The 22,888-nt window shown below is 34.9% G+C and overlaps 1 protein-coding gene across 1 annotated transcript; it reads left to right on the top strand.

Annotated features, from left to right (window-relative positions):
- Positions 1 to 2,968: 2,968 nt before the first annotated feature.
- Positions 2,969 to 22,603, top strand: LOC149527983 (mechanosensitive ion channel protein 4-like). The gene is made up of 8 exons (XM_089807966.1): positions 2,969 to 3,272; positions 3,609 to 4,164; positions 4,782 to 4,905; positions 5,134 to 5,427; positions 5,569 to 5,771; positions 6,060 to 6,291; positions 6,474 to 6,573; positions 22,143 to 22,603. The coding sequence occupies exons 1-8, from the start codon at positions 2,969 to 2,971 to the stop codon at positions 22,601 to 22,603; spliced, it is 2,274 nt and encodes a 757-aa protein (XP_089664092.1).
- The last annotated feature ends 285 nt before the right edge of the window (positions 22,604 to 22,888 follow it).

Consider the following 22,888-nt stretch of genomic DNA (forward strand, 5'->3'; position numbering starts at 1 on the left):
GGCAAGAATTCAAGACTATTATCACATTAGATAAGATATTTAGACAAGATGGGGAAGATATTGAACAACAAATATTTTGACAACTTTTGATGAATCTAAGAGATGCAAACCAACAAATTGATGATTGAAGGTTGATAATGTCAAGGACCCCTATCAATATAGATGTTGCAACAAATTTTGAATTTGATAATGATGTTCATTTGTTCTGAACAAATGAAAATGTTCATTCTCACAATAAAAAAAAATGCTACATTCATTGAAGCATCCTGTTGCATGTTGTGTTGCATCAAAAGTAGGTACTATTACTATAATAGATGACTGTTCAAATGATGAGCTTGATCTGGAGTTGTTAATCTATAAGGATTCAAGGGTCCTGCTAACTTCAAATCTATGGATAGAGGCTGGTCTTGTAAATGGGGCTCTTGGATACATTCAAAAAATTGTCTACAAGCAAGGCAGTGCTCCACCTGAGCCTCCAACATATGTGATGGTTGAGTTTGATGGTTATTCAGGACTACCATTCAAAGATCATAATCCAAAGATAATTCCAATACCACCAATATAGAAAGGTAGAACACTTCAACTGCCATTGAAGTTGGCATGGGCATTGGCTATTCACAAATCTTAGGGATTGACACTTCCCAAAGAAACAATTGACATAGGACCAAGAGAAAGAGCAAGATTGACATTTGTGGTAGTTTCACATGTAAAAGCTCTCTAGTGTTTGAGAATAATTCCTCCTTTCACATATGATCATTATGAGAAAATGAAAAAGGGTAGACAAATTTTGAAGCGCAAGGATGAAGAAAATAGACTTAAGTGCCTTGATGATAGTTAATGTGATATGTTATTCTTAAATGTTATGTTTGTAAAAGTCTTTTTGGACACATTAGTATTTTTTTTGTAACACTTCCTACTATATTCCGTGTTTTAAAAATGTCTCTATCATACAATGCTAAATGATAAAAATACTTTCTTCATTTTAATTTATTCTATTTTGAGAAACCCTATCTTTTCTTATGATATTTTATTTTTATAGATCTTAATTAATTGTAGTGATGTATTAAATAATAATTATATCTTAACTAATTGTACTAATGTTTTTTAAGTAATAATTGTACTGATTCATTCAGTAATATTAGTTTATGTTTACAAATTATATTTACTTTTGCGTCAATGTCTCTTAATCTTTTATGACAATATTATGGATAACTTTTCTTTATTTAAACTATTAAATAAAAGATTCATTATATAATTTCAAAGAAAAAATCAATCAATATAATTTACTTATTCTAATTATCCTCCAATATTAATTTAATTTTTTTTCATACTTTTAAAATTAGTGAGTTTAACTTTATTTCTATTGACTTTATTTGGTCTATATTTAAGTATCAGTGCTAGATTTAATTTGTGCGTTCTATATTTTTTGATTATATCTTATAATGGTTTTATATATTTTTGTATTGGTATTTGTTTAAAATTTTGTAGCATATCATTTCAGCTATGGATTCTTCTATTGGAGAGTCAAATATCATTTTTATGAGTCTTGCTGCTTCCGTCACCTCAAATAATTTCTTTGAGACTGATTTAGATAAATGTAAACGAATAATCTAGGAATCATACTCACATATAATCAAAGCTTTGGAGAATGCTGCATTTTCAATTGATACTGTTGATGAACTAGAAATAATGGAAATGGCAGATGTTGCCAAAGTTATGCATGACACATCTGCAAAAACAGATGTGTTTCCATAAATGATGAAAGAAGTCTATCGCGATCATTGCTCTAATAAAGGTCGCAACACCATCCTTATCACTGAGGAATATGTGATGCAGCTACGTCATTATGGAGAAATGTTCTTTTTTTAGTTTCTTCTCATATTTCCTATATTTCATCTGAATACTTCTACTTCAGCTTATATTTCCTATTTCATCTATGTAAGTGTTATGAACAACATGATGAATAATTTATTTTCACTATTCAACTCATGAACACATACTTTTTTCCATCTATGTGAGTTTTATGAACAACAAAATAAATAAATAAATTCAACTCTTCAAATGATGTTTAAAGGTACACTTACGATATTTGATGTTACATTTTCTATGCATAATCATCAACACTAATAATAATATTTATAAAATTGATGCTAACATTGATATGTATACTATGTATAAAAGTTATGCTCTCATTGATATGTTAGATGCCATATTATCTATGTAGAATCATCAAAACTAATAATAAAATGTATAAAATTATAAAATTGATACTGACACTTTAAAAAATTAATATATTTATTAAGTCGTTCAAAATTAATTATTCAAATGCATTATGTCAAATTTTATTTTAATATTTATTAATAATTAAAATTATTAATACTAATAATTAAATAAACTTAATAAATGAAAATAATATTTTTAAAAATAAAAAATAATAATAAAATAAATAAATAAAATATATTCAAACAAATAACATTATTAATTGTGCTTATTAATTGTGCACCACGTCTGCTAATAGCTTATATATATTTATATATATACAAAAGTCGAGAGTTATCCTTCTCGAAGTACCTATTTTCATAATCTAACTAACTGCAATAGGCACCTCTGGATAATTCTCAGCTTTTATATATATAAAAATATATAACAGCTTTTATATATATATATATAAATATATATAAAAATATATAACAGCTTTTATATATATATATATATAAATATATAAGCTAGTATAATATCAAATAGAAATTCTTATCATGCCACGTTAACGACCAAATGTCATTTTGTTCTCATTATTTCTTTCTAGTGCAATGCTTGCATTGGACTATAATTTGGGTTTTGGGAAGGGAGGGAAGGCGAATGGTTTTTTATTCGAACGGATTGTGGACTGGAATGGAAAGTGAAAAGGTTTTTCATAGCTTATATAGCGTGTCACGGATACAATGTTTCATAGTTTATTCACTGTGTCATGGATACGATTTCTTTATTTCATGCAATGGAAAAATCTACGAGAGTGGCTGAAAGGAATCTGAACAAATCTCCCTCAGCTGCAGCTGATGTCGAAGAAAAATATGGCCCCATCAAAGAAGGGGAGTTTCCTCCAAATTACAAGCACTCCGAATTTGACAAATGGCTTTTTCTGGAATGTGCAGCTTTATTGGCTCTTATTGCTTTCAAGTCTCATAGTCCGGCCTCTGAAGAAACTTTACATTTGGGGGTTAGAGTCATGGAAGTGGTTTTTGATGGCTCTGCTTGTTTTCTGCGGGAGACTCGTTTCTGACTGGATAATTCGTGGGGGGGTTTACGTAATCGAGAGAAATTTCATTTTGAGGAAGAGGGTCCTCTACTTTGTCTATGGAGTGAGGAGTAGTGCGAAGAATTGCCTCTGGTTCGGCTTAGTTTTGCTCGCATGGTATCTCATATTTGATAAAAAGGTAGTAACCGTTCCACACTCTCGTTTTTCATAATTGTTCTTCTATATGGAAATGCATTTTCATAATTGTTATTGTTGTTGAGGATAGGGTTATTCTTCTTATTCATCTGCAAATTCCTCTTTATATTTGTGATCTCTTTTACATTCTAATATTTTGGTAAATTTTTGCTATCAGTTGGAGCGAGCTACCGAGAACAAAACCTGTTGGATAACATAGGGAAATTTCTACTTTGTCTTCTGTGCGCCTCATTTCTATGGCTATTCAAGACACTATTGGTGAAGATTTTGGCTTTGAATTTTCATGTGAAAACATATTTTGACAGAATTCAGGAGTCCATATTCCATCAATATGTGCTTGAAACTATATCTCCGCCCCCAATGATGGAAATCCATCAATCCTCTGCTCTAGCAGATAAAAATAATACGAACAATGCAGGACAAGTAGAAATTGAAATAGATACTCCTGATAACAGGAATAATGATAGGGCAGGGCACAAAGAGGAAGGGGGCACCAATGGGATAACTATTAAACAACTGCAGAAGCTGAATCAGAGGAATGTCTCTGCTTGGAAAATGAAGAGATGGATCCGAAATATCAGGCATTCGGGAATCGCTAACACAATTGACAAGTCTTTGAATTACCATAAACATGATCCGAAGATCGATAGTGAACGTCAAGCAGCAATTAAGGCAAAGAGGATATTTGAAAATGTTGCTAAGCGTGGAACAGAGTATGCATCCACTGACTTGTTCTTTGAAGTAATACCTTTACCTCACATAAGCTTTGTCATATAATGAGGTGCCGTACTAAGCTTTGTTTTTGTTATTCAAGAATTAGAAAGCTAATATTTAATAGTCCATAGATAATGCCAATTCTAGTCTCTGGTGGATTGTTCCAAAAAAAAATTGTAGCACGCAATACTATTGGCAGTTTATTTATGTCTTAACAGAACGCCGTTGCCATTTAAACTGGCATCCTCACACAATAAGATCCACAAGCACTCTTGATCACCATTATGGACTGGAAATTGGTATTCCTAACCATACTGCAGTCTGACCATGTACCCATTCATGTGTTTGGTAACTAAACCATGAACTAATACCAAAACGGCTCTGCTAAGCATCATGTGCAGCAGTTTGTATTGTATGATCATTTTGGTGCTAATGCCATTGTTCTCAAACATCTAACTTTTACAAAAGCACCAAGGAAAAAGCATGAACCTACTAGCATAAATAGGACCAGAGAATATCAGGAAAATCCACAGCTCATGGTTCATTTACTTCTGGGAAAATGAATATGTTTCAGAATTTTTTTTTCTTAGTTAAATTGGAGTCCCATCTTTTGCAGTTATATTGAGGAAGATGACCTGCTGAAGTTAATGAGGAAAACAGAGGTGAGCAGAGTCTTTCCCCAATTTACAGGAGCCTCAGATACAGGAAGGATCACTGAATCATCTCTTGCAAACTGGGTGGTATGCTATTTCAAATCAGTTCCATACTGCTTTTAAATATCACTCCAACATATAGCTAGATGTAGTTTTGTTTGGAACGTTGTGCTTATTGCATGTTCTTTTGACCTAATTTTGCTGTTTTATTCTGACGAAAGCAGCACAAAATAAGTTAAACTAGGCAATACAGATTATCTAGTTCTATTAGCTCTTTCTTGGGACATACTGACTAATGTATCTTTTTTGTGGCAGATGAATGTTTTTGAAGAAAGGAAATTACTTTCTCGGTCTCTTAATGACTCCAAAACTGCAGTTAAACAGCTACACAGGCTCATCAATGCAGTTGTGGTTATAATCATAGTAATGTTCTCTTTGGTACTTCTGGGCATTGCCAGCACCCATGCTATTGTTATAATATTAACTTCCCTTCTGCTTGTGGCTTTCATGTTCGGAAATACCTACAAAACAATCTTTGAAGCCATTGTGTTTTTATTTATCATGCATCCATTTGACGTGGGTGATCGGTGTATTGTTGATGGAGTTCAGGTAAAAGTCATCCTTCTCACCTTTCACAAGTGGCTGAAATGATTGAAGATTCACCTATGAACAAAAAAAGAAAAAGTAGAAAACGTTACAGATTGGTTCTTTAATACAACCGTACAACTAATTGATATTTGAATGGTACAGATGGTTGTGGAAGAAGTGAACATCCTCACAATAGTGTTTCTGTTGAGTGATAACGAGAAAGTATACTACCCGAACTCAATATTATCTACGAAACCAATCATTAACTATCATAGGAGTCCAGATATGGGAGAGAGTGTTGACTTCTTTGTGGATGCTACTACTACTGTGGAAAAAATTGCTGCACTTAAGGAGAGAATAAGCAGGTCCTTTTATATGTGATTTTTTTTTTAGCAATGGTATAATATGAGGCACAGTTACACATAAATCTGCAAACACCCGTACATACGAAATACTTGATTGGGTTAATCACATAAAGTTTCTAGTAATTTATTCTTAAATCTCAGCAATAAGAGAATCATAAACAAACTCTTCTAGGTCCGTTGATCCACTTTGGCCTAAAGGCTAGTAAGGTTAGGTTAGCTTATCTTATTTATGAAACAGGTATTTCCTTGATTTGTATGAATATTTAGGCACTGTGTTTGTTTATGCAGCTATATTGAAAGCAAGCATCATCATTGGCACCCAGATTATAATTTGTTTACTAGGGAGATTGAGAACACTAATAGGATGAGAATGGGCCTTTTCCTCATACATACAATGAATTATCAAAACATAAGTGAGAGATCAAATAGAAGATCTGCATTGCTACTGAAAATGAAGGTTATGCTTGAGGAACTTCAAATTGAATATCATATTTTGCCTGAAGAAACGCCCGTTAAGTTTGTTGGGTCTACTATAAGATGACATCCTCATTCATTTCTAATGAGTTGAGGTAAATAAAGAATAACAATTTTTATTGGAAGTGTTTATTTTTCTTTGTTTTGTTTTAATGACTATTTCAATATTTATCTTGGAATCTGCATTGGTAATTATAATGACAAATTCTTTTGGATTGTGTTTTGTAGGGAACAAAGCTCCATTGCTTTGTGAACAAGGTACATGTTTCTAATATTACAACTGTAGGATTGAGCATCCTTGCAGCATGGTCGGAACGATTAAGAAGCAGTAGCTCCTCAGTGAGGGAGATTATTTTGATAAAAGATATGTTCCCTTCAACATAATTTCAGAGACATCTATGTCTTGTTTTTTTTGTGTTGCAGCTTTACTGAAGGCAGCAATATATCCTCATTGAAGTCCTCGACCCATAAGTCAGTAGTAATGACTGTGTACACATACAATTTTGTACAAAACAAAGAAATCATGTTCATCCTTTAATAAATATAATGCCAACAGAAAAGGCATGGAGAAGTTCATGAAAGTCATGCAAGTGCAAATTAGTTTTCTTGTCAACTTATTATTACCACTTTGCATCCAATTTTCAGATTGGACTACAATAGGGAGATAATTAAGTACTTGAAAAAAATAGGAGGTTCATTTGACATTATTGCGGGTCATATTGATCCAAATATGGATCAAGTATTGAACCAGTTTTTGATACATCAAAATAGAACTATAACTCATTCTTTTGTAGTTTGGGCTACAACCTACCCATCTATACATTTAAAAGGAAGAGCATTCTTTTATCCACACGACAGAATCAGTATACAACTTCAATGTCCTTCCATTTATGATCCCAAGCTGAAAGAACCTCTCTTTTAAAGAACTATAATTAATATATGACAGGTACTGACAACTTTTTGAAGAAAAACTGACTCGCTTTGAAGAGTTATGGTGGAACTGAAACCCAACAAGATTAGTTTCTAGGATTTGAGAAGAAATCAAAGAAATCATTTCATCTGTAAGTGAATCCAAAGAAGAACATAGAAATCTATGCATTCGATTTTTGGACATAAAAACTTATGTAATCAAGATTCTAAATAGCTCATCTAATTAAATTTTCAAACTTTTAAATTTCCAATATTTTAAGAACTACAATTTAATATGAAAGTTAAATTTAAATATGTTTTTATAGCTTCTTTCAACACTACACTTATTCGACAACAATGAGCCAGCATTTAAAAAAAACCATGTGACATGTTTGCACTCTTAGTATGTTATGCTTTTAACCTCATTGTTGAAAAAATAAAATAAAATGAATGAACTTAATTTGTCTGGGGGATTCTTCTTGGGTGCAACAGTTAGATTATGAATCCCTCCCTTTCTGTTGCTAGATTTGTCATGAATATGGTCATTTACAGCGTCAGTGCCCCCGTAACTCGAGTTTCAAAGAAGTAGATGGTTCTACAGCTGGCAATGCTAGTGGTTTGGTAGATACTACAAGGAAAGGACAATCTCAAATGGTTAATAGTACCAAGGGGATGAATCTGCAAGATGCTACAGGTAAGGGTAAGGCTCAAATGTAGGATAAGGATGGATTTACCCCTGTTCGCCCTCGAGCTAAGGGACGTGGTCAAAAGAGGCCTTTGAAAGAAAGATTATCTGATTCAGGTTTTAACTGCTTTGAGGTGCTGGATAGTATGGTTCTAGAGGAGGGTATTCCTCCTCCTATCTCTTCTGATCCAGTTTGCCTAGATGAGAGATCTGTTCCTAATGATGTTTGTGGGGCATCTCAAGTTGTAGTATATTAGAACTATGAGGTTCTTGTAGCTCCTGTGATAGAGGCTCTGGTGACTCTTGCAGTGTTGGAAGATAATGATGTTGTTTTGGCTGACTTGGTTAAGGATGTGCTACAATCAGGTAAGGGCAAGGGATCTCCTCTCCCCTTGGGGTTGCTGCCTTGACCCTTTAAGCGGGCTTCTTCTACTCCCCCTCTATGGAGTGGGTGCAAAATAGACCAAGAGAAGATTAAACTCACAGGAGATATATTGATTGAGTCTAGTTTAGTGAAACCTTTGGATTCTCATTTTCCCAATTCTACCCAATGATGATTATTCTCTCATGGAATGTAAGGGGGTTGAATAGCATCCCTAGACAAAAGGCTATTCATAACTTGGTGGTTGATCATAGTCCTAATGTTTTTTGTATCCAAGAGACTAAGCTCTTTGTGGAGTCTATGGTCCAACATGCCTCTAGTATTTGGTCTCATGGCCAATGCCAATGTGTTGGGGCAACAAGCAGTACTGGTGGTTTAGCTATATTTTGGGATCCTCAAAAAATTTCTCCTCTTGGCTGGATGTCTTCTTGCTCAGCTCTCTCTATGGTAGCTTCTACTTTAGACTCAGGAGAGGTAATCATGGTTACTAATGTGTATGCACCTGTTGATCTTGTGGGAAAGGAGGAACTTTTGGAACATAATCAATATGTTAGAAATTGTTATCCTTATCATCCTTGGGTGTTAGCAGGGGACTTCAATTCAGTTTTAAGTCTAGAGGAGAAGCATGGTGGTTTGGCTAGATTGGGGCCTTCTTTTGCTCTTCTTCGGCAACACATATCTCTTTTGCATCTCTCTGATGTTAAGCCTTCTAATGGTCTCTATACCTGGAATAATCGCAGGACTGGTGTTGCTGCTATCTCAGAACATCTGGATGGATTTCTTGTTTCTTGCTTCTAGGTCAGTGGCACCCTTATTATCTCTTCAGAAATCCTTGATTGGAGGGGTTCAGATCATTGGCCAATCAAATTTTCCACTATCGGGGCTTATGTTCCAAAGCATCCTCCTTTTAAGTTCCAGTTGATGTGGCTTTGTGACTGCTCTCTTCATGATTTTGTTTTTTGTTGGTGGAAAGATGGTGCTCCTACATATGGTACTGCAATGTTCTCATTTTCTAAAAGGCTTCAATATGTTAAAAGGCAGCTCAAGATATGGAATATGGAATGCTTTGGGAACCTTCACTTTATGAAGAGGCTTGCTCAAGAAGATCTTGATGTTATCACAAGGGAGATTAGAGATCGAGGTTTCTCAGAGGATCTTGGCAAGGCTGAATCCCTTGCTTCTAGAGCTTTAGAAGAATGGGAACTTCGAGAGGAAATTTTTTGGAAGCAAAAGGCTAGAGTTGATTGGCTCCAGGAAGGTGATCGAAACACTGCCTTTTTCCATAAAATAGTGCAATCTCGCCGGAATCAGAGCACTATCTCTTCTTTGGTTAATTCTTAAGGTATCCAACTGAATTCTTTGCCAACTTTGTTCCAGGAGGCTATTTTGTACTTCTCTACCCTCTTCTCTGAGGACTCTCCTCCTGCTGATAATGAAGAAAATATTATTTTGTCCTGTATTCCTTCCCTTATCACTCAGGAAATGAATGATTATCTCATGTGTCCTATCTCTTTGGAAGAGCTAGAGGAGGTGGTCTTTGGCATGCCTAAGGGGAAGGCTCCTAGTCCTGATGGCTTTCTAGTTGAATTCTTTTAGGAATTTTGGGACATCATTAATCATGATTTGTTGGAGGTGCTTAAAGAATCCTATGCTAGCAAGTAGATGCTTCGAGCTTTGAACTCTACATTCTTGACTCTTATTCCTAAGAGAGAGGATGCTAATCAATTGGAGTTTTTTAGACCAATTTCCTTATGTAATGTGGTTTACAAAGTTATTACTAAGTTCATTGCTGAGAGACTGAAAAGGTGGCTTCCCATTATTATCTCAGAAGAACAAGGTGGTTTTGTTGCTGGCAGACAAATTTTGGATGGGGTGGTTATTGCTACTGAGGCTATTCACTCTATGGCTACTTCAAGGGAGAGAGCCATGTTTGTTAAGCTGGATATGGCTAAGGCCTATGATAGATTTAAATGGAGCTTCCTAAGGAGTATTCTTCTTTCTTTTGGATTTAGCTCTGACTAGGTGAGTTGGATTATGAGTTGTGTTACTTCTGCCTCTTTTTCTGTTCTTATTAATGGTCTACCTTCTCAACTATTTGGTGCTTCTAGAGGCCTCCGCTAGGGTGACCCTCTCTCCCCATATCTATTCATCATCGTGGTAGAAGGCTTGGGCAGATTCATTAAGCATCAGGTGTCCCAGAATTCTATTTAAGGCTGGCGGTGGGGTAATGGCTTACCTTCTCTTTCTCATCTTCAATTTGTTGATGATTCTGCTCTTGCCGGTCTTGCTAGTATCAAGGAAGCTGAATCCTTTCGACATGGTTTGGACATTAATTTGGAAAGTTCAGGCCAGAAAGTTAATGAGCACAAATCTTTCATTTACTTTTCTAACACTCCTGATTCTATTCAGCACAGGATTGTTGGTATCCTACGGTTTCAGATAGGTTCACTTCCTTTGACTTATCTTGGCATTCCTATTGCTTTTTCCAGGCAGCCATGTCTCTTCTAGCAAAATTTGATTACCAAGCTTCAGGATAAGGTAAATCATTGGACTCATAGATGGCTTTCTACTGCTGCCCGGGTTACTCTTCTTCTAGCTATTATCCAAGCTCTTCCTACTTATAGAAGCATGGTTCATGCTGCACCTATTTACTTTCTCAAGGAGTTTGATGCTCTTTCTCGACAATTCCTTTGGAGTGGTAATTTGCATAGTACTAAATGGAGCTTGGTTAATTGGGAAACTGTTTGTAGGCCTAAAAAGGAGGGTGGTCTTGGTCTTCGATCTACTCTATTTGAGTAGTCAAGCTTTAGCTACTAAACTTTATTGGTGATCGTGCTCTAGAAAAAATCAACTTTGGGCTCGTATTATCACTCATAAATATTTTCATGGTGCTGATCCTTGCTCTGTTTTTGCACTTCCTCTTGAAGGTCGTGGCTCAATGGTTTGGCATACTTTGAAGACAGGTGCGATGTTGGTGAACAGGGGTCTATTCTAGATATGTAAAGGAGGTTCTCAAGCTTTGTTTTGGTTTGATGCTTGGGATAGATTCCCTTCCATTTTATCCATATACCCTCATCTTCAGCCTCTTTGTGACTCTTTTCTTGCCATTGGATGGGATAAAGTGGCTCATTACAAGACTCCTTATCAATTGGGACCTGTTGTTGGTTATAGATGGAAGCATTCTTCTGATTGGCCTCCTGGAGGTACAGACATGGATCGTCAGGAGCTTTCTCAAATTTTGGCCTCTAGAGAGTGTTCTTCTTTGCTTGGTCCAAATGTTTTGGCTTGGGGCAGTACCTTGTCTGGTAAATATCATGTCTCTACTGGGTATCAGGAGACAACTAGACAATTATTTGGGGATGTTGAGGTCCCTTGGTGGAAGCAAGTTTGGAATAAAGTTTCTTGGTCCAAGTGCAATTTTTTCATGTGGCTAGTGGCTCACAACCGTTGTCTTACCTGGTATAATCTTTGTAAACGTGGATTTCAAGGCCCCTCTTATTGTGTTTTGTGTGGTTATGGAGAAGAGTCTGTCTTCCATCTATTCTTCCATTGCTCATATTCTACTAAGATATGGCACCTTTGGTGGAGCACTTGGGGTTGCTTTTGTCGGAATGCTTCCTCTTTGCTTGAGTTCTGGGCCCCCTTGGGTAGTGCTCCCTCTAAGTCTTCTTCTCTCCATGGTGCTTGGATTGCTGGCCCATCTTTCATGCTTTGGCATATCTGGTTGGAGAGGAATCATCGCATATTCCAAGATTTTTGGCTTGGTGTTTTGCATCTTTGGTGGAAAATATCACATTCTCTTCAGGAAACTATTCTTGTGAAGTGTGAACTTGATGGGGGTATGGATCCGATTGATCTTGCTATCTGTAATCGCCTCAATTTTCATCTGCAGGATGTGGTTGCAGCTCATAGGTTTCCTTCTATTTCCAGGCAGCTTCACCATCAGAGTAAGGGTTGGGCTAACTGGGATGGGCACTGGACTCCTCCTCCCTGTGGAGTTCTAAAAATTAACACTGATGGTTCTTCCCATGGGAATCCTGGTCTGGATGGTATTGGCGGAGTGGCTTGTTGTAGTTCTGGGGATGTTAATTTTTTCTTCTCAGTTCATAAGGGTGATTATACTAACAATCTCATGGAAGCTCAGGCTATTTTATATGCTGTGAAATAGTGTTGTTTGCGGGGATGGAGTAAGATTATTTGTGAGTCTGATTCCCAGGTGGTGGTGGACATGCTTTCTTTGCAAGAGCTTGAGGATGTTAGTTGGCAGCTGGCCACTATTTTTAAGAAGATTCTTTTCTTCTCTTCCTCTTTTCAATTCATTAAGTTCAGATATATTCCTCGTGAATGGAATAGAACTGCTGATTGTTTAGCCAAATGGGCTTCTAGTCATGATCTGGGTTGGAATATTAGGGATAGGAGGCAACTGTCCTTTGAGATGGTGCAAGAATTTGATGATCTTGTTGCTCAGGATCGAGCTCCTTATTGAGCTCTCCTTGTTGTATTCCTTTCTGTCTTAATAAAATTTTACCCCTCTTTTTGCATAACAATCTCTGTAAGTTCTAGAAGAGGTTCCACCATTAGGCTCCACTAGAGCAACGCAAATCTGATTACTTCACATCCATGGTAAATATATTTTTTTCCTTTCTTTGATATTGGATTTCAAAAACATTTTCTCCTCCTTATTTGTATGGCTCATTTATTTTTATTTGCCAATGCATTTAGGGTATACAATATTTCAACAAAAGAGAAGAGTAAGAATATTTACACAACTATCCAGTACAATTGTCATATGCATTGAAATAACTAAAATTTTATTGAAGAGAAAATAAAAGAGTCTTAATCGCCTTAAGGAGACCACGGCCTAAGGGGCTATGGAACATAGCATTTAACATGTTTTCAACTTTTTTTTCTGATGCAAGTTTTCTATTGTGATTCTTTGATATCACCTCTCTATAAAAGTAGGATAACAATAATAACACTAGTAGTCCACTCATTTGGGTTGTTGCTTTATGTGGCACCATTAAAAATTCTCTTGAGTTTGGAGCAAGAATTTAGCAAGTGGTCCATCAATGTCTTGAGTAAGTTTTCTTTACCAGCCTTGCATCCCTCATCAAACCAAGGGGTAGGTTAGGAAATTATTTGAACTTGTCTTTGTAGTATGAGATCTCCTATATGCCATCAAAGTCTTGTGCATTAAAGTGATCAGTATATTGCTGCAATATACTCACTTCTATAATCATTTTCCTTGAGGGTTGTAAGAAATAATAATGTTGAGCAAGGAACGAGAAACAATCCAAGTAAGTTAAGTGTGAAACAATGTTACCATAAGATAAGCAACTCCAAGAGCATACACCAAGATGGTTCAACAAAGGAGACAAGGATTTATAAGGGGAAAGCAAAGAAAACCCCTTGTGAGTATTATGAATGAAGGAAAATTCCTAGAGAAGAGAGAGAGAGAGAGAGTGTGTGTTGGAGCAAAAGTAGCTCAATACAATAACATCAAGTGCTAAGAGTGTAGAAGAAAGAAGGAGGAGCATCTCTTATATAGAGATGAGAGAGGAGTTGCATTTGTAACTCCCATTTCTATGAATGTCACATTCATAATAGGTGTGTGTAAAGTGTCACAATCCTCTTAAGGAGGATAAACTAAATAAAGAAATAAACAAGAGTTGTCCTTACATGTGGAATAAAGGACAAACAATGACATGTCCTCCACATGTGTACAAGAGGACAAACTACATTTAGGGACCCTTGGAATATCCCAATTAATATATCCAAGGAAAGATTAACCTTTCTAACAAGGGTGTTGCTCAAGTGCAACCACAAAAAGCTTTCAGTTTTCTTGCTTCACAAGGAATATACCTTTTGCCTATTTTTTTTCTATTAATGTGTTTGGTTTCCCCTCATTAAAGTTCATTTGCGTGGATTAAAAACTTAACAAAGAGATGTAATGTTCAGGCTTCATTTTTTGTAAGCCAACCCCCAATATTGAAGTCCAACAACTTGGAAATATAACTTCAAGAGTAAATCACATAGTAAACGATACTTCTACCCATTGTAGTTTTGTAGTGACAATGGAGTTATATGCTTCATATGTGGGTTTAAATGTGACAATATGCCAATTTTGTGACAACATAGAATTAGAATAAGTTTCTAGGCTTAGTATGTATGTTCCTTGAAAAATAAATATTTGGCTTTTAAGAGCCTTTTTTTCCTATTTTGTTATTGACTATTTATAATTAATATATTACTAGGCTTATAGCCTATTTGTTTAAAAATAAATTACTCTCTCTAAAGTAGCATACGGAGCTTTGCTATCTACATTTTTTTTCTTGTAGATCTTCAAACTATTAATAGAAAAGTAAAAAGAATCCATCCTAATTGTTGCCCCCTTTATATTATTTCCAGCCAATACTTATGTAGGTCTTCTTTATCTACTTTTATTATTCAAACCTATGATTCTCTCATTGGGATTGTGATCCCTCTATTCCCCTTCCTTCTTTCAATACATTCATTCCTCATTGATACTTTATTGTATCCTTCAAAATTTAGAACACTAAATATATCATGCTAATGTTCTTTCATAGGAAAAATAATGTGTTTTCTCTTTGTGAAGGGCGCTGACCTTAGTTTTTGCCTTTATAGGCAACCTCTACAATTCCTACTTGTGATGCAATGTTGGTAGATGTAAAAGAATGTGATTCATATCATCTCGTGGTTGTAGTATGATGTTAAGTAATGTAAAAGTATTTTAGATCTTAGGTTTTTTGTTCCCATTTTGTCTACAACAAAATTTGTGTTCTTATGAGTATCAACCTATATAGAAAGATAGTGTTCAATTTATATAAATGTGTTTCATTCCTACACATTCAATGAATTTGGTGATATGACTCTTTGCTTATCACTTTTTCAATTTTAGGTGATGTTATGTTGGGAATTTGTAAGTATCCTGGAGGTTTGCATCATTTTTGGAGTATTAATTTTAATGTGCATTAACAGTTCTATTTTTGTGAGTTGAATCGAGTTGTTTAAATCTGTATGGTAAAATCCTAGGTAGCTCCTAAAATTGGCAACTACATGGAAACTTCAAATGCTTGTATATATATTTTCCTTCATTTTTTCATTTGGATAAAAACTAAAGACTATCTTAATTAATTCAAACACCTTGATCATGATAGCGACCTCATAAATGCATTTTCATGGACTAATTTTGACATGAAATATAAATCCAGATAAAGGAACCAAACATAATCTACCAAAAATAAATTCAAAATGTCTTAAAACATTATCTAAAGACACTTATCAATCTTTCATACCATATACAATTTGGTTATGGAGGTAGCTACCCAAGATATAGAGGTATGATCAAAAGTGTTATAACAAGAGATAACCAATATGAGAAGGATAAATTGTATTCTCGTCAAAAATGCAACTAGATGGAACCGATAGAATTAAGTTCACATGAGACCCCCTGGTTAAATAGGCCAAGGTGAGATATAGGAAAGTATAAGATTATGTAAACATCTTAATATTATGCCTTTATACATAAAGTGATAACTTATTACCCACCTAATGTAGAAAAGTGCCAATATGATAAGTCCACCAAAGGTGAATTGACACTTAAGGTGGAAAATTGAAAATGTAATAATACCACTAAAAGGGGAATATTCCTATGTAGACCTAAGTAAGCTTAAGTAAATGTGTATTTAGTGCCTAGAAGACGTACTAGGTACAACACTTAAAACACACCAATGATATTTCTTGCTTTCTCATCTAATCCTTAGTAAGATGAAGAATTCAAGGCTGATTAAAGACATTTCAAAGAATATAAGAAAACCAAAAAAAAATGAGGAAACATGAATGATTGAGACAAATTTAAAAAATAAGATATGTGATTTTAAAAGGAAAGAATTAATAAGTTTCAAAAATCACAACCCTAGAGTCTTTTTAAGGGAGTTACAAAATAATGAAACAAAGAGAAAATAATATCATTAATGCTCGCTTGTTGGATTGTGTGAAGTTCCTCTTTTAATGGCCAAAGAGGAAAGTAGATAGAACTTTTTTTATGGTAGAGACACATTATACATGTATGGAGGCAGTTGAACCTAGAGTTCAATGGATAACTCTTATGGGTTATGAAGTAGATCCATTTGTTGTAACATAACATGTGGATGCCATACTTGCTTTTGAGAAGGATCTCAATGTAGAAAGATGGGGAACTTATCAAGAGAAATCTTAGAAGGTATGGGAGGAGCAGAGAAGAAATTCAAGGAAAAGGAAGGTGTAGAAAATAGTTGATAACATTGTAGAGAAAGAAGGAATTTCTAAAGAGAATATGGAAGAACATAGGAAAAAAGGTGAATCTATGCAATCGAAAGCAAAGGTTTCTACCCCTATGATGGTACAAGGTGAAGCTATTATTGAGCTTGAACGTTTAGACATACCAGACTCACTTACTCTAGTGGTCTCATCTACAAATATTTCTCCTACATTGTAGAGAGTAACAAGAAGATTATCAAAGAGAACACCACCTCCAAAGGTTGTGAAGGGTGAGGTCTCAAAGGTAGATTTAATTGCTGAAAGAACTGTGAGGCCTACAAGAACACCTAGACCTAAGGCTATGTTGGCAATTTGGCTAAGGATAGTTGACAAGGCTGTCATTAATGGAAACATAACAAAAATTTTGAGGTAATTTGAAATTTCCATTTTATGGTTTTATATTATATTTCAAGCCTCTAATCAGATCTTTAAGATCAAACAACCAATCTTTCAAAGATCCACCAATTTTTCAATAAATCCCAAATCGGGTATGCCGAAAATAGTGCCAAAAACTTCACAACTTCACATATTATTAGTAAATCTGAAAGTGGATATTTTTAAAGAAATTTCAGCAGCATAACAGCCTACAAAATTAAATTTTTAGATCTGTATAACATTTACACAACAAATCCCAAACAGAGGATAAAAACAATGCTCATCGGGCTCCCGAAAAATAACATAGAATAGCCCGAAAATACCACAAAAACACTAATAATCTATCACAAATTTATAATCATGACCAAATAAATATATTCAGCTCTATTTTAACATCTAAAAGTCTGAAATACAGCAGCAACCCAAACTGATATGAAATACTCAACTGAAAACACCAAACTCTTACAAAAAACCCACCCAAAAAATCACAAATCTGCACTGTTCAGCACAAAGGAAAACTTTGCACGAGCATGCACATGGAATGGCTTCAAAATCCTGTCCTTAGCCTTTTTGGAAACCTGCAAACTCCTATTCTTGGGTCTCCTTCTCCACAAGTTTGGCAGCCTCTGAAGAACAACAAAGAAATGAGCAAAAATCAAGTTCTGGAATGAGCCCAAAATGCCTCCAAACCCCTTAAAAGAGGGCATAACCCTAACTCAAGTCCAAGAGGGGTTAATAAAACATATTTTAATAATAATTTTCATTTATTAGTCCATTCGCTTCCAAAAATTATCCCCTTTCGCTGAAACTTTGCCTTTTTTGGCCTGCCAGCCTTAGCAAAGATTATTATTTTTAATTATTTGAAAAAGGGACATGACATAATTAAATCAAAAGAAAAATTTAGCTATAGGATACTTAGAAAGTTATCTAAGTATAAAAGTGGTAAAAAATAAATAGTCATACAATTTTGTTTAGCGAACTTCACATAAGGCATATGAAATTAGACAATCTTAGAAGAAGGTAGTATGGACATAATAGATGATGTGTGTAAGGCTACTATAGTTTAAGATAAGTTTTGAATAAGTTTATTAATCACAAGTTGGTTTTGACAAGACATTAACCTTAGTCATTATTCAAAAAAATTACAGTACAAGCCAAGTGATTAGAGCAAGCCAAGAAATCAATGCGAATTGAGTGATCAAGGCATGTCAAGCATCAGTTGCCAAACAATACATGCTGAGTAATATACATAGTCAATGTCGAGAAGATAGTCAGTGCCAAGTCACTCATAAGATGAGTAAATATAGTATTAGTGACTTCAATTGCCGAGTGAATAGTTTTGGACATAATTTTTTATAATGGCACAAACTTTTATGTAAACCATTTTTGGGCTGACTTAAAAATCATTTTACGAATCCCTATGTAGCACATGCAACCAATCAAATTGAGGGATGTTCTAAGTGAAAAAATGGATCAACTAAAGCTGTTTATTCTAACCTAACCATAGCCAAATTTTGTGTTTACTTAAGGAGACAAACCCTAAATAGTTTGTATTGCATGAAGGAAGAGAAGGAGACACAAGAGAGATGAATGCTAAGTACAAAGAGCATTCATGATGGCTATGGAGGTTGTGACAATGTTATGAATTGAAAAATCAATTAGAGAGAATAGAGAAAAGTAGAAAGAGGATTGAGGAAACATATTTGATCAGAAGGATCAAGTACACAATAGGAAAGAGAAGATTTGACATCTAGCAATAGAGTGTTAACCGAAGGATCATGGTGCTAAATCATTCCAACAAGCAGTGTACAGAAAATCTCCTAATAGAGTAGTCTTAACAAGCTTGTGTAAAACTCTTAACCGAGTAATTTTTTTATTGCAAGTTTAAGTCCTCTAACAAGGAACACTTTTAGCATGGTGTTTAAATCCTTTAACAGGGTGAGACCTAATAGTCTTTGTAAGCCTTTAATAGGGCAGGCCTATCATAGGGTAGATCATAGTTATTATAGTCAAACTTCTTGTAGCTTTAATTGGATACACTTTATAGTTGCAACCATGAAGATTTGTGTGTGTCATTCCCACCCTAGTTTTACCTTCTTATCGGAGGGTTTAAAATTTATTGTGTTATGTGTTATTTTTTCCTGCTATGGATGAACATGCGTAGTTAGCTATTTAAGTTAACATGCCAAATTATAAGATGTATGTATTGTGAATGTTTTATGGTTAAAGTTTTGAAGTACTAATTCACCACCCCCTTGGTAGAGTTTACTTTCCCATTATTATTTCTAACAATTGGTATCAGAGCCTTGTTCTTTGGAAAGGAAAGCTTTATAACTATGAGGAAATATCTTGAAGATGGGAGTCTACAATTTGGGAAAGACTATTGGGAACTAGAAGATTGAAATCCATCTTTCCCTACACCAACTCATGGAAGCAAGAGATGAACTACAATGTTCATTGAGGAGAAGGAAAGAAATATCTATTGAGTAAAATGACTCTCATTATTAAGATGGACACACTATTGAATTGTTTGCAAATGGAAAATCAAGTGAGTTTGATGCAGCTATTGCAGATCTGATGGAAAAGAATGGTACCCTAACTGAAGAGGTCAAAAATCTTAAGATAGAACAAGAAGTTCAATTAGTATTTCTATGTGAGGTGATCGAGAAGAAGAAGAAATCTGAGGAGGACAAAGTCATTATTGAAAATGACAAAAGAACATTGACCAACAGACTGTAAGAGAAGACATCAAATGTGTAAAAGATTCCTAACATGCATTTGGATACAATGAATCAATTGATGATTTCCAATCATGAATTGAATGGAAAAGATATTGAGATCACAACCCTGAAGTTACAGAATAAACAACTGAGGAATGATTTGAGAAAAGAAAAGGATTTTGCTAAAAGTTTCAACAAACCTAGTGAAGCCATCAAATACTTTGAGAAACTGATGAGATCTCCTAGATCTAATAATGATACTATTGGATTGGGATACACCAAAACCGAGGAAGGAGAATCATCTAAAAGTGGTGAACAATGAAACAAAAAAGGTAAGAACTACAAATCCACTTGTCATAATTGTGGAAAGTTAGGTCATACAAAAAATGTTTGTAGGAGAAATAATGCAAATTAGAACCCTAAGTAGAAATTCAAGGTTTATTTCCATAAGTGTAACAAGCAAGGATATCAGGCACATGAATGAAGAACCAAGACCTTAAGCATAGAAAGATTTGAAGGATATTGTAATAATTGTTAGAAGTATGGACATGAAACATATGAATGTAGATATAATGCCAAGTGGACATCTAACAAGAAAAAAAAAGTACAACAAAATGGAAAATCCTACAATTGGGATTACAATACAAGGTACACTTGTCACTAATGTCAAGAATATGGACATGTTCCCAAGAATTGCATTAGAACACATTTCAGAGGCAACTACAACAGATGGTTGAGTGAGACTACATGCTTTAGCTTTTTGAAGACTAGTCATATCAGCAAAAATTGTCCAACTAGATCACCAACACCAAGTAATGGAAACAATAAAGGCAATGAAAAGGTCAATGTTGAGAAGGTCAAAGTGCAAATGAACAAGACATGGAAGAAGAAGGAATATTTCAGCACATTAGGTTTAGATGAGGTCACTTCATCCAATGGATTAGGTGATCACATTACCTCCAACTAGGCAATCAAAAGTATGTGTGGACTTATATTGCAATAATATATTTTACATCAGTTCTGAGAATCTAAGTTTTGAAAAGATTATATATGCATGAATTAAGATGCAATGTATTGGTTCGAACTTGGAAGAAATCTATAGCTTTGTTAGTTTTCATGTTGTTTCTGAGCATGAAAGGTTTCGTAGTTACTACTAAGAGTGAATGTAATTTCAGTCATTTTCGTGTAATGAAGGTATGGTAGTATTGGCTGAGTTTGCTATGTAAACTGAGAAAAGTGGAAATAATGCATATGCTGAGTGAGTTAGAAACCCTATGTTGACCAAGATTATAGCTATGTAAGCATTAAGAATTTATTGCAGAATTTTAAGGGTTATATAATTGTTTCTTGACTCATTTGCATTCACCAACAATCAAAGAGAGCACAAAGAAAAATTGCAATAGGAGATTCTTGCATTTGTGAACTGAATTCAACTGAAACTCGACATATTCATAACATTGGAAAGGTATTTTACTAGTGTTGAGTTTCATTGTTTGAATTTTTGTAAACCCTAAGTATCAAATATGGTAGCTAGCTCTTCTACAAGTGTTAGGAAGGAAGGAAGGAAAGGAAGTGTTTAATGTGAAATCAATTAGTAATGATGTAAGACAACCATGTTTCCGAGCAATACCTGAAATTGCCTATAAAGGAGACCTGTCTAGTGCACTATCGATGATACCAAAGGTTCTTATGATTCAGGATGTCAGGTGAGTATAGGAGTCATGGAGATAAGGGATTTGTATAGTCAACTTTGTGTAGATGAAATCTTAAGGGAAGAGAATAAAATTGTAGAAAAGAAAGGGTTGACCTATGCCCTAGATTTCCCTAACATATTCAAAACTAAATGGATAAATATTGTGCTTAGTAGAATATTTGATGACTTTGTATGGTTGGAAAAAAAACCAATTAAAATCACTAAAAGGATCATCATCTAAGTGACATGGTATCCTACCTTAGACAGACCCAAGAGCATGTGAAATGATTCAAAGGAGATAATTGAGAAGAACACAGGTGTAGTATTGAGCAAGAGGTGTCTATAGTTTCTATCTTAGACCTACTAATTGACTTTATTGTGAGAGTGGTAGCTAAAAAGTTCTTTCAATCTAGCAGATTGAATAGTGTATCTTACATGGCCATAGATTTGGGGTACAAAATAGTGAAGAGAGACCACACTTATGACCTTGTCGAGTTGCAACTTCAACAATTATCTGAAAACTTGGAGGAAATAAGGAAAAAAAAGAGTGCATCTTACAAATTTTATTCTTTACTAGTTTGTATATTCTTTTATGTGCAGAACACATTTCCTACATTTGGAAAAGTTGCTTCGAAGAACAATAGGTCTATTATAGTACATATTGTAGAATTCATAGAGTAACTTGGAGATAACTTTGAGTTAGGGATGACTAGTTATTTTGAGGATTTTAAGAAATCCATGAAAAAGAGACTAAGGATTCCTGTGTCAGTAGTGGAGAAACATTACAATGATGTTTTCTTCTTAGTGGATGCAGATTATACATATGTGCAAGCAACTATTCCTAGGGTGAAATGTCTTAATACCTTGCCATATGTGATCAATGTTGATGAGGCATCTACAACTATCACAACTCTACTAGCAAAAGAAAAAGATAAAAGTGCCACCTCTTTTGGAAACTCTGAGGAAGCCAAGTCCAGAATTACAATTGCCTTGAAGACAAATTCTATGGTAAGGAAGAAGAATAAACTTGTGAAGAAGCTTAAAGAGAGATTTGGCAAAGTAGGAGAAGAAGATGAAGATGAAGAAGAGGATGAACAAGTCCAAACCCCTTTGGAACTCACTCAAGGACAAGGAGAAGATGATGAAGTAAATGAGGAAGGTGTCAAGAGAGAAGAAGTTGATGAAACACCCAAGCCTACTGAGAAGAAGAAGAGAAATGATAAGGAGCCTGAAGTGGATAAACCTAAGAAGAAGCTTGTGAAAATTACACAATAAAAGCCAACAATACCTGCTACTAGGTCTAGCACAAGGGTAGCCATCAAGAAAGTTAAGGTTGTTGAGAAACCTAAAGGAAAGAGGACTATTGCCTTAGTAGAGCTAAGATAGCTAGCCAAGAAGACATATGTGAGGAGAAAATACAGTCTAGTGGCTCAGTTAGATGAGGAGAAGATAGAATGTAATGACATGAGTCAAATCAAGGTGGTAAGCCACAATCCCTCCTCTGACTTAGATAATTTGTGTGACAATATTAAACTATTTTTGCACATATAGATTTTGATA

This window comes from Cupressus sempervirens, chromosome 11, assembly GCF_028749045.1.
Source record: "Cupressus sempervirens isolate cs-2001-9-10 chromosome 11, ASM2874904v1, whole genome shotgun sequence".
NCBI classification, from domain to species: Eukaryota; Viridiplantae; Streptophyta; class Pinopsida; order Cupressales; family Cupressaceae; genus Cupressus; species Cupressus sempervirens.

Coding starts and splice junctions, on each gene's coding strand:
- LOC149527983 (XM_089807966.1), top strand. CDS start 2,969: ATGGATACGATTTCTTTATTTCATGCAATGGAAAAATCTACGAGAGTG. Junction 4,165..4,781: donor GTTGCTAAGCGTGGAACAGA/GTATGCATCCAC, acceptor CATCTTTTGCAG/TTATATTGAGGAAGATGACC. Junction 6,292..6,473: donor AAGAAACGCCCGTTAAGTTT/GTTGGGTCTACT, acceptor TGTGTTTTGTAG/GGAACAAAGCTCCATTGCTT.